General features: G+C 37.1%; 1 protein-coding gene across 1 annotated transcript; it reads left to right on the top strand.

Moving 5' to 3' along the window:
- Positions 1-32: 32 nt before the first annotated feature.
- Positions 33-11,418, top strand: decr1 (2,4-dienoyl CoA reductase 1, mitochondrial). The gene is made up of 10 exons (XM_058745764.1): positions 33-237; positions 650-849; positions 1,282-1,339; positions 1,465-1,551; positions 1,642-1,789; positions 3,965-4,064; positions 9,423-9,495; positions 9,782-9,928; positions 10,263-10,325; positions 10,410-11,418. The coding sequence occupies exons 1-10, from the start codon at positions 169-171 to the stop codon at positions 10,467-10,469; spliced, it is 1,005 nt and encodes a 334-aa protein (XP_058601747.1). The 5' UTR covers positions 33-168; the 3' UTR covers positions 10,470-11,418.
- Positions 11,419-11,798: the final 380 nt, after the last annotated feature.

Here is an 11,798-nt window from a genome sequence, read left to right as displayed (position 1 = left end):
AAACCGGAAACCGGAAGACATCATTCGGGATTTTCGGACTTTAGTTGTAGAGTCATTTCAATGCGTCAGAGGCGTTACTGAGTCCGACTTCACTAGTTATTTGCATGTTATGACATTGGTCAAATACGCTTTCTCTTTAAAAAAAATAAATAAATTCAATTTGATTCAATGGCGCTTCTTAGAGGACTGACCGTGTTAAATAGAGTTTCTCCAAACAAGTGCTTCATACCAGCACGAGTAAGAATTTTATTTTGTCCATGTGCCCTAAAGATTTTGTGCATGCATTTACAATTTAGTTTCGAAATCTCATAAACGCTGCCAGTATAAAGTAATTTATATACCTGGAACTTTAGATAAATAAACCATATATAAAATATAATAATGTGCATTTTAGAGAATTTAATTTTAAATAGCTTGCAAAGTTTGTTATATTTGGGTGAAAGGATCTCTTTTAATTGTAATAATGTACACTAATTTGCATTTCAAACTTGAATTTTCATCAGAGACCTATTGCATTCACTAGAATGTATAATTCTGTAACTTAAGCAGAGAACTGGCATTGTCATTATGATCTCTCACCCAGTTTCTATTTATTCCAGACTGAATTAATGTATTGAAATAACACGACCCTCTTTGCATCCTTTAACAGCTGTTTGGAAATGGGACAAACACTTTATACCAGAGCGAGCCTCCTCAAGCTAGATTCTTCCCGCCTTCTGAAGGTGTTATGCTTCTCCCGGGAACTTACAAAAACAAAGTGGCCTTCATCACTGGAGGAGGAACGGGACTTGGAAAAGCCATGACCACCACTCTGTCTTCACTGGGAGCAGAGTGCGTGATAGCCAGCAGGTTAGTTATTCTTGTTAAAATAAAATTAAAATTAAAAAAAGTATTAAGCAGCACAATTGTTCCCAATATTGATAATAGGAAATGATTCTTGAGCACCAAATCAGCATATAAGAATGATTTCTGAAGGACACTGAAGACCGGAATTCAGCTTTGCCACCACAAGAATAAATTACATTTTAAAATATGTCCAAATAGTAAAGGGTTATTTTAAATTGTTATTCTGTTATTGTTTTTACTGTAATTCTGATCAAGTAATTGTACCCTGTTGAGCATAAAGAGACTTCTTACTTTGGACCCACCTTCCCTTTATTTGTAGGTCTTTTTAGTTCTTGAATAATTGCGAATGCACCCTACAAGCAAAGCCAAAACTTAAATAACTTTGAATTTGAGCGATTATTTGTCTTAAGTCTTCTGTCGTCACATCACTTCCAGAAATCTTGATGTTTTGAAGAAAACAGCAGATGAAATCTCACAACAGACAGGAAACAAGGTACCTCTACTTTAGAAAGTCTATGCAAACATTGTCATATTCATAGAGTAGTTTGTGTGGATTCCAGATTATGGTGAAGAACTTGTTTTCATCATCCTAGAGTTTGATAAATGTTCATGTTTCAGGTCCATGCCGTCCAGTGTAATGTTAGAGACCCTGCTTCAGTGGAGGCTGCTGTTAACCAGCTTGTAAATGACGTCGGCCTGCCTGATGTAGGTTTAGGTCTCCATCTTAACAGCAGTGATGCAATAGATTCAGCCAAATACACAAAACTGTTTCTGATATGCATTGTCAACCCACAGGTGGTGATAAACAATGCTGCTGGAAACTTCATCTCTCCTTCAGAGAAACTTTCTCCCAATGCCTGGAGAACCATCACTGACATAGTGCTGAACGGCACTGCATATGTCACGCTAGACATCGGGAAACGCCTCATCAAAGCTGAGAAAGGTGATTATTATTTTTATAGAGATGGAGCAAAGTAGTTATGAAATTATGATATTAGAAGGCTTCCTGTTACAAATAGTTGAGCCAGAGCGCTAGCAATGACAAGGGAATGCACTGATTTAAATATTTATTTTGATATTCCACTTTAGATATTCTACTAACTATAAGTAACTTTGCAACTACATGTCAACTACCTCTCAGGCTGATGATACACTGGGCAACTTTTTGAGCAATATTGCCAGGCAACTTTGGGCAATATTGCCATCAATGTACAACCAGGTGAGACACAGGGCCCATGACCGATCTAAATTATCCAGATAGAAATTTGTTACCCATTCTCAATGGGAAAGTGCCCAAAAAACTTTGCTCAAAAAGTTTCCCCGTGTATCATCAGGTTAGGTTTAGGGTTAGTAGAAGAAGTTGACACGTACTGGCAAAGTTGCTCATAGTCAGTATGTTGTATGTTGTGGACCCATCAAAATAAAGTGTTAGAAGACAGTCTACTAATACTCTAATGACTGCTAGTTGACATGTAGTTGCAAAGTTACTTACTGTTAGTAGAATGTCTAAAGTGGACTATCAAAATAAAGTGTTACCAAAATGTGTACCTGGAATGCAATGTAAGGCTCTTTGGGTAAAAGCTTCTGCAAAATGCATAAATACGTGAAACGGATGTTCGATTGGATGAATGGAAGTAGATGATTTGGAGTACAAGACCACTAGAGGGCAGTAAGTGCAAAAAAACGGAGTACTCAAATTACCCTTCTCCAAATTACTGATAATCTGTGTTATTTGTTTTAGTGATTCTTTAATAGTTAACAGAATGTTTTGAATTTAATAGAAATTTCTATCAATCACATATTTGAAAATAATTTTGTGTTGTCCCTCGATTTGTAAAAATATTTTGAAATAACTATGTTTACAATGTACATCATTCCAAAAGTACAGCCACAAAATTACCTAATTTTACATGTAAACATGGTAAACTATGATATTAAATCAGAAATGTATAACCAAAAGTCCATCCATCCAGAAGTTTAGTCCTATTGTTAAAATGACAGTTTAGATCATTTTATTTTTTGTTCTGAAGAATTTATGTAAGTGCATTTTTGTTTTTGAGGGACACATCAAAATTAGTTACTGTTCAAAGGTGTTTTTTATTTTATTTTATTCATGCATTAAATCGATCAAAAATGAAAGTAAAAATGTCTTTCAAATTAATACTGTTCTTTTGGGCATTCCATTCGTCAAATAATGCATCACGATTTGCATAAGTATCAGCAACTCATCATATTAGAATAATTTCTGAAGCGTAATGGGTGCTGAAAATTCAGCTTTGTCATCACAGGAATAAAAGATTACATTTTAAATATATTAAAATGGGAAACAGTTGTGTTAAATTGTAATAATATTTCACAATAGTATTGTTTTTACTATAATTTTGATCAAATAAATGCAGCCTTGGAGTGCATAAGAGATGTATTGTTATTCAGATCATCCAAGTTTTTCTTCTGCCTGTTGTCTTGATGCTTCTGCTGTAATGAGGTTGCCTGTGGCTTCTTGCACATCCCATGAGCAATGCTTTTGGAAATGTGGCATAAAAAGTTGTCAAAATGTGGGATTTTGTTTTGGTAATCAAGCCTGTTTTTATAATAGGCTAATTTATGTGCATTCATGCTGTTTTCTGCTCTCTTTGTTTTCTGTTAAGATAACAGCTTCTGGCTGTAACCAGTAAGCCAGCGTAATAACTCCTCTGTAAATTAAGACATCATTAGTCTTTATGTACATTTACTTTGCAATGATAAGAGGCGAGCCAAGTATGTGTGTGGGTATGATGACAACAAGCAAGATAAGATGATTCTGGTTCATTGCCTCAGTCACATTTTTGTGTGTGTGTGTGTGTGTGTGTGTGAGAGAGAATTAGCTTCTCAAATTCAGACATCCAGTCTCTCACCTGATTATTTTGACCTCTTTCTGCTTCCTTGAACATCATGATTACAGACTGTTCATTTACTCCATTAACTCATAGTCTAAAGATATTATACTGTTGATAACAAGTTTGACCTTCACGACACTGTGTGTTTTATCATCATCTTATTGTGTCACAGGTGATATGAAGCTTAGTTCCATGTCATTTTTTTAGCACCAGAAACTGATAAACTTGTTGAATTTCTAAAGGTGCTGCGTTTCTGGCCGTCACCACAATCTATGCTGAGAGTGGCTCAGGATTTGTTGTGCCAAGTGCTGCGGCTAAAGCTGGAGTGGAGAAGCTTTGCACGTATGTATTCTGTTACACATCAGACACGTTTTTAGATCCAGTTCACCTGGCAGGCTGTGGTCTCCTTCGAGGATCAGGTCCTCCTGTCAAATGTCTTTCTAATATATTCTTGGAGGGCTGCATATATTATCATAATGAAGGTGGTGTGTGCTATGTTTCATTTACATTTTAATTGTAAGATGGGGATCTTGATCCTGTCCCCTTAAGGAGTGTTAAATATGCGGAAAATACAACAGGGAGAGGTGAACACTATCTAACTGATGATTCAGATCAGTAGCTCATTAATAATAATATCATCTCTGCTGAAATGTTTAGTTCAATGACAGGATTTATACATTTATTTATATATTACACTATCTATATAAATATACAGTGGGTACGGAAAATATTCAGACCCCCTTAAATTTTTCACTCTGTTATATTGCAGCCATTTGCTAAAATCATTTGTTCATTTTTTTTTCCTCATTAATGTGCACACAGTACCCCATATTGACAGAAAAACACAGAATTGTTGACATTTTTGCAGATTTATTAAAAAAGAAAAACAGAAATATCACATGGTCCTAAGTATTCAGACCCTTTGCTGTGACACTTATATATTTAACTCAGGTGCTGTCCATTTCTTCTGATCATCCTTGAGATGGTTCTACACCTTCATTTGAGTCCAGCTGTGTTTGATTATACTGATTGGACTTGATCAGGAAAGCCACACACCTGTCTATATAAGACCTTACAGCTCACAGTGCATGTCAGAGCAAATGAGAATCATGAGGTCAAAGGAACTGCCTGAAGAGCTCAGAGACAGATTTATGGCAAGGCACAGATCTGGCCAAGGTTACAAAAAAATTTCTGCAGCACTTAAGGTTCCTAAGAGCACAGTGGCCTCCATAATCCTTAAATGGAAGACGTTTGGGACGACCAGAACCCTTCCTAGAGCTGGCCGTCCGGCCAAACTGAGCTATCGGGGGAGAAGAGCCTTGGTGAGAGAGGTAAAGAAGAACCCAAAGATCACTGTGGCTGAGCTCCAGAGATGCAGTCGGGAGATGGGAGAAAGTTGTAGAAAGTCAACCGTCACTGCAGCCCTCCACCAGTCTGGGCTTTATGGCAGAGTGGCCCGACGGAAGCCTCTCCTCAGTGCAAGACACATGAAAGCCCGCATGGAGTTTGCTAAAAAACACCTGAATAAGATTCTCTGGTCTGATGAGACCAAGATAGAACTTTTTGGCCTTAATTCTAAGCGGTATGTGTGGAGAAAACCAGGCACTGCTCATCACCTGTCCAATACAGTCCCAACAGTGAAGCATGGTGGTGGCAGTTTTTCAGCTGCAGGGACAGGACGACTGGTTGCAATCGAGGGAAAGATGAATGCGGCCAAGTACAGGGATATCCTGGATGAAAACCTTCTCCAGAGGGCTCAGGACCTCAGACTGGGCCGAAGGTTTACCTTCCAACAAGACAATGACCCTAAGCACACAGCTAAAATAACGAAGGAGTGGCTTCACAACAACTCCGTGACTGTTCTTGAATGGCCCAGCCAGAGCCCTGACTTAAACCCAATTGAGCATCTCTGGAGAGACCTAAAAATGGCTGTCCACCAACGTTTACCATCCAACCTGACAGAACTGGAGAGGATCTGCAAGGAGGAATGGCAGAGGATCCCCAAATCCAGGTGTGAAAAACTTGTTGCATCTTTCCCAAAAGACTCATGGCTGTATTAGATCAAAAGGGTGCTTCTACTAAATACTGAGCAAAGGGTCTGAATACTTAGGACCATGTGATATTTCAGTTTTTCTTTTTAATAAATCTGCAAAATGTCAACAATTCTGTGTTTTCTGTCAATATGGGGTGCTGTGTGTACATTAATGAGGAAAAAATCAACTTAAATGATTTTAGCAAATGGCTGCAATATAACAAAGAGTGAAAAATTTAAGGGGGTCTGAATACTTTCCGTACCCACTGTATGTGTAATGTGTGTGTATATGTATGTGACCCTGGACCACAAAACCAGTCTTAAGTCGCTGGGGTATATTTGTAGCAATAGCCAACAATACATTGTGTGGGTCAAAATTATCCATTTTTCTTTTATGCCAAAAATCATTAGGATATTAAGTAAAGATCATGTTCCATGAAGATATTTAGTAAATTTCTTACCGTAAATATATCAAAACTTCATTTTTGATTAGTAATATGCATTGCTAAGAACTTCATTTGGACAACTTTAAAGGCGATTTTCTCAATATTTTGATTTTTTTTTTGCACCCTCAGATTCCAGATTTTCAAATAGTTGTATCTCTGCCAAATATTGTCTGATCTTAACAAACCATACATCAATGTATGGCTTATTTATCCAGCTTTCAGATGATCTATAAATCTCAATTTTGAAAAATTGACACTTAAGACTGGTTTTGTGGTCCAGGGTCATATATATATATATATAATATCATTAGGGATGCACGGTATCTGGCCCCATACTGAGCTCCTGTACTCGTACTTGCACTCGTTAAAATGCCCTGATACCAAATGCCCGATACCACACAGCATATAAATGCCATATTCAGACAAAGTTAAAATGTAACTTACTCTAATTACAAGTATTTAATTTTTGGAATCTGATTACATAATCCAGATTACATGTAATCAGTTACTACCCAGCTCTCTCTCTCTCTCTATCTATCTATATATATATATGTGTGTGTATATATATATATATATATATATATATATATATATATATATATATATATATATATATATATATATATATATATATATATATATATATATATATATATTAGCAAAAATCTATTTTTATTGATTTAAAACAAATCAATTTTAATATATTATATTGTCATGCTAACAGCTGTCTGATTAATTTTTGGTTGATTGTAATCCATTACATACCTTTCTATCAAAGTTAACTGACATTATCAAGCTGAATTTGTTCTGACACAGTTTAACTAAACTATAAACTACAGCGAATATAATGTGAGAAATGTAGGTGTCTGAATACATTTTGGTTTGACTGTATCTATTTGATAAATGAAGTTAACCAACTAACATTATACATACTCTTTTTGTTTCTGTACCCAATATTTAAAAAAAATTACAAATGCAATGAAAATATCAGTATCGGTACTTGGTTTCAGCAAGTACCAAAATAAAAGTATCAGTCGAGTACTGGAAAAAGTGGTATCTGTTCATCCCATATATATATATATATATATATATATATATATATATATATATATATATATATATATATATATATATATATATACAGTGGTATGGAAAGTATTCAGACCCCTTAAATTTTTCACTCTTTGTTATATTGCAGCCATTTGCTAAAATCATTTGTTCATTTTTTTCCTCAATGTACACACAGCACCCCATATTGACAGAAAAACACAGAATTGTTGACATTTTGCAGATTTATTAAAAAGAAAAACTGAAATATCACATGGTCCTAAGTATTCAGACCCTTTGCTGTGACACTCATATATTTAACTCAGGTGCTGTCCATTTCTTCTGATCATCCTTGAGATGGTTGTACACCTTCATTTGAGTCCAGCTGTGTTTGATTATACTGATTGGACTTGATCAGGAAAGCCACACACCTGTCTATATAAGACCTTACAGCTCACAGTGCATGTCAGAGCAAATGAGAATCATGAGGTCAAAGGAACTGCCTGAAGAGCTCAGAGACAGAATTGTGGCAAGGCACAGATCTGGCCAAGGTTACAAAAAAAATTCTGCTGCACTTAACGCTCCTAAGAGCACAGTGGCCTCCATAATCCTTAAATGGAAGACGTTTGGGACGACCAGAACCCTTCCTAGAGCTGGCCGTCCGGCCAAACTGAGCTATCGGGGGAGAAGAGCCTTGGTGAGAGAGGTAAAGAAGAACCCAAAGATCACTGTGGCTGAACTCCAGAGATGCAGTCGGGAGATGGGAGAAAGTTGTAGAAAGTCAACCGTCACTGCAGCCCTCCACCAGTCGGGGCTTTATGGCAGAGTGGCCCGACGGAAGCCTCTCCTCAGTGCAAGACACATGAAAGCCCGCATGGAGTTTGCTAAAAAACACCTGAATAAGATTCTCTGGTCTGATGAGACCAAGATAGAACTTTTTGGCCTTAATTCTAAGCGATATGTGTGGAGAAAACCAGGCACTGCTCATCACCTGTCCAATACAGTCCCAACAGTGAAGCATGGTGGTGGCAGCATCATGCTGTGGGGTGTTTTTCAGCTGCAGGGACAGGACGACTGGTTGCAATCGAGGGAAAGATGAATGCGGCCAAGTACAGGGATATCCTGACGAAAACCTTCTCCAGAGTGCTCAGGACCTCAGACTGGGCGAAGGTTTACCTTCCAACAAGACAATGACCCTAAGCACACAGCTAAAATAACGAAGGAGTGGCTTCACAACAACTCCGTGACTGTTCTTGAATGGCCCAGCCAGAGCCCTGACTTAAACCCAATTGAGCATCTCTGGAGAGACCTAAAATGGCTGTCCACCAACGTTTACCATCCAACCTGACAGAACTGGAGAGGATCTGCAAGGAGGAATGGCAGAGGATCCCCAAATCCAGGTGTGAAAAACTTGTTGCATCTTTCCCAAAAAGACTCATGGCTGTATTAGATCAAAAGGGTGCTTCTACTAAATACTGAGCAAAGGGTCTGAATACTTAGGACCATGTGATATTTCAGTTTTTCTTTTTTAATAAATCTGCAAAAATGTCAACAATTCTGTGTTTTTCTGTCAGTATGGGGTGCTGTGTGTACATTGAGGAAAAAAATATGAACGTAAATTATTTTAGCAAATGGCTGCAATATAATAAAGAGTGAAAAATTTAAGGGGGTCTGAATACTTTCCGTGTGTGTGTGTGTGTGTGTGTATAATAATTCATTTTAGGTCATGGTGTTTTTATTTTTTACTACATTTTAAAATAGATTTCTTTTAAATCAATAAAATAGTTTTTTTTTTTGGTTCTTTTGGATTTTCAATGACCCTACAGCACTTATATACAGGTGGACCCTACGAAAAGCTATTTTGCTGAAGTGGAAAGTGGCAACATAATTACACTCTGATTTGAAGTGTGCTCTATACATTCTGTACATAAGATCACCAGAGCCTTAACAGCCCTTTGATTGCATTTTCCTTGGCTTGACCGTGAGCCACCATGTTTCTTATTGCTTCCTCTGTGTGATAAACCTAATGGTAAAAAGTCTATCTCAGGAAGATAATTGCACTAGAAGCTGTGCTGGACATGTCTGATAGATAGGATGAGCAGATGTCCCCAAAAAGTGGATTTCAAATAAATCGGAGCATGTGTAAAAGGTCTGACTGATTCGGTCTACCCACAGGTCTCTGGCAGCAGAGTGGGGCAGATACGGCATGAGATTCAACATTATTCAACCAGGACCAATCAAAACCAAGGTAGTGTGCATGTTTTTAAGTTGCCCTTCTCTGAAAACGTCATCATCCAAACCTAGGTCTGTTTATGGAGAAGTAGTGATGTCCAGTTTGTGAATGAATCATACTTCTTGTCAGATCTTTTCAATGAAAACCAGTCTGAATGATTAGGTTTTTAAGTTCAGCTCTCTGACTCAATCCCGTTTGGATTATTTTCAAACTTTAAAGCTTTATATTTTTTTAAGTTTATGTAATCCATCTAAAAAAAAAAAAAGTGCTTTACAGTGATTTCTCCTTTATCTTTCTGAAGGGTGCCTTTAGCAGACTGGATCCCACCGGTATGTTTGAGCAGGTGATGTTAGAGAATATAGCCGTGGGTCGTCTGGGAAATCCTGGAGAGATCGCCAACCTTGCCGCCTACCTCTGCAGCGATTATGCCAGCTGGGTATCAGGCGCGGTGAGTTCAGTGACCTTGCGTGAAAAGTGCTTCATCTCTCTGAGTGAGAGCTCACCTAGCATCATCCCCACAGGGCCTCTCCGTTTACAGCCAAATAGAAACGGAGCCAAGGGCACTCACTCCACCCTCTTTCCCTCTCTGAGTATTGGAGGGAATTTTGTGAAGAATTAGAGAAAAAAATTGTGCTCCAGAGATCAATATGGAATTATATGGTCCGGCGCATTACTGTAATGGCCCTATACTTATAAAGTTTAGGAGACCTGACAGGGCAGCTAATATGTTTTTCACAGTGAAAGACAAATTTCCATCTCATATATCTCCTCTGTCCTCACAGATCATTCGAATGGATGGCGGTGAATACGTCTCCATTGCTGGCGAGTTCAATGGTTTGAAAAAGGTGATTTGTAATCAATCAGATATTTACAATGAGGAGTTTTTATTACTTTATTTATTGTATGTTTACTTTGATTTCATTTGCTAGGTCACACAGGAGCAATGGGCCATAATGGAAGCAATGATCAGAAGCACAAAAGGATCATAAACCTCTGACAGTCGCAATCTCCCATTGTAACACAGAGGATCAACTATTTTGAAATATGATTTTTAGATTGTGTAAATTGAGACTTAAATTGTCTTTACAACACATAGAAAGCATTGAGCTAAATTATAGACTTGTGTACTTATTGATCTGTCTGCCATTTCTGCCTTATCTATCCATTGTAACAATGGCCATTACGTCCTGTATGTAGGTTTACATTTTTAACCTACACACTGCTCCTGTACACTGGGATGGACTCCAGCATTCCTGCAATCCTCAGCGGTTTGGAGAATAGATGGATGAATGGATGGTTACTGTCCCTGTTTTGATAAATCCCACAAAAACATGTTTTGAGATGTTACTGTGTTTAAAGCATGTAAAAACAATCAACCTGGCCTGTTATGGCAACAAGCGTTGGAAGTCTTACAATAACTTTCAACAGCCTTACGATGTAATGAAGTAGGTATTACAGTTTGGTGCACATTAACTAATGCATTAATAATTTTGTCAAAAATATATTCTGCAGAATAAATTCTGCCTTAATTCTTGTTTAATTATCAATTTGTGGGTAAAAATAAAAGAAATAAGGGAAACACAGGATTTGCTTTGTATTTCTGGAGGGCTTTTGATCTTTGAAAGTGTTTTTAAATCAAGCTCCAATCAAATAACCACTGAGGAGTCTTCATTTTCATTTTTTCTTTTTTCTCTGCTCTTTCTTCCTAGCGGTTTCCAGTTTAGATTACATTACTGCTTGTGGCGGAGCAAACGCAGTCTTTTTTGACTGATGCTCTTGACAGCATCTGAGAGTATAGAGCACAAAAATACGTGGTGTTGTATCCTTAGGAAAAATGGTATGTGTTCTTCTTGACCTGCTCTTGTTGATAGTATATAATGAATTTTAATGCTTTCATAACACAGATTATCGCATATAAATCTTACTCTGTTGAATGCATTATGTTCAGTTTTATTTGTGTACGAACTGTTCAAAAGTTTGAGGTCAGTAATTATTATTTATTTTTTTTTTAAGTAAAAAAGTAAGAAATTACCATTTAAAATATTGAATTTCTGTTAGATTTGGTACTCAAGTAACGTTTTTATCAATGTTGAAATCAGTTATGCTGCCTTATTTTTGTTATATATTTCTTTTAAAAAAATCTTACTGACTTTTGAAAGGTTGTGTAATCTTTAAATATATTGTTACAATAGATTGTTTAATATGTAATTTAATATATTTGCTGGACGAAGCCTGAGTCTTGACAGTTTTAGGTCTCAATATGTCCTTATAGTCATTAGTGCCAAATATCAGTTAGTCTTAACAGTGGCATTTTCAGG

Source organism: Onychostoma macrolepis, chromosome 16 (genome assembly GCF_012432095.1).
Source record: "Onychostoma macrolepis isolate SWU-2019 chromosome 16, ASM1243209v1, whole genome shotgun sequence".
In the NCBI taxonomy this organism is placed as follows: domain Eukaryota; kingdom Metazoa; phylum Chordata; class Actinopteri; order Cypriniformes; family Cyprinidae; genus Onychostoma; species Onychostoma macrolepis.
The sequence above is the reverse complement of the archived record's forward strand: the minus strand, read 5'-3'. Positions and strand labels throughout refer to the sequence as shown.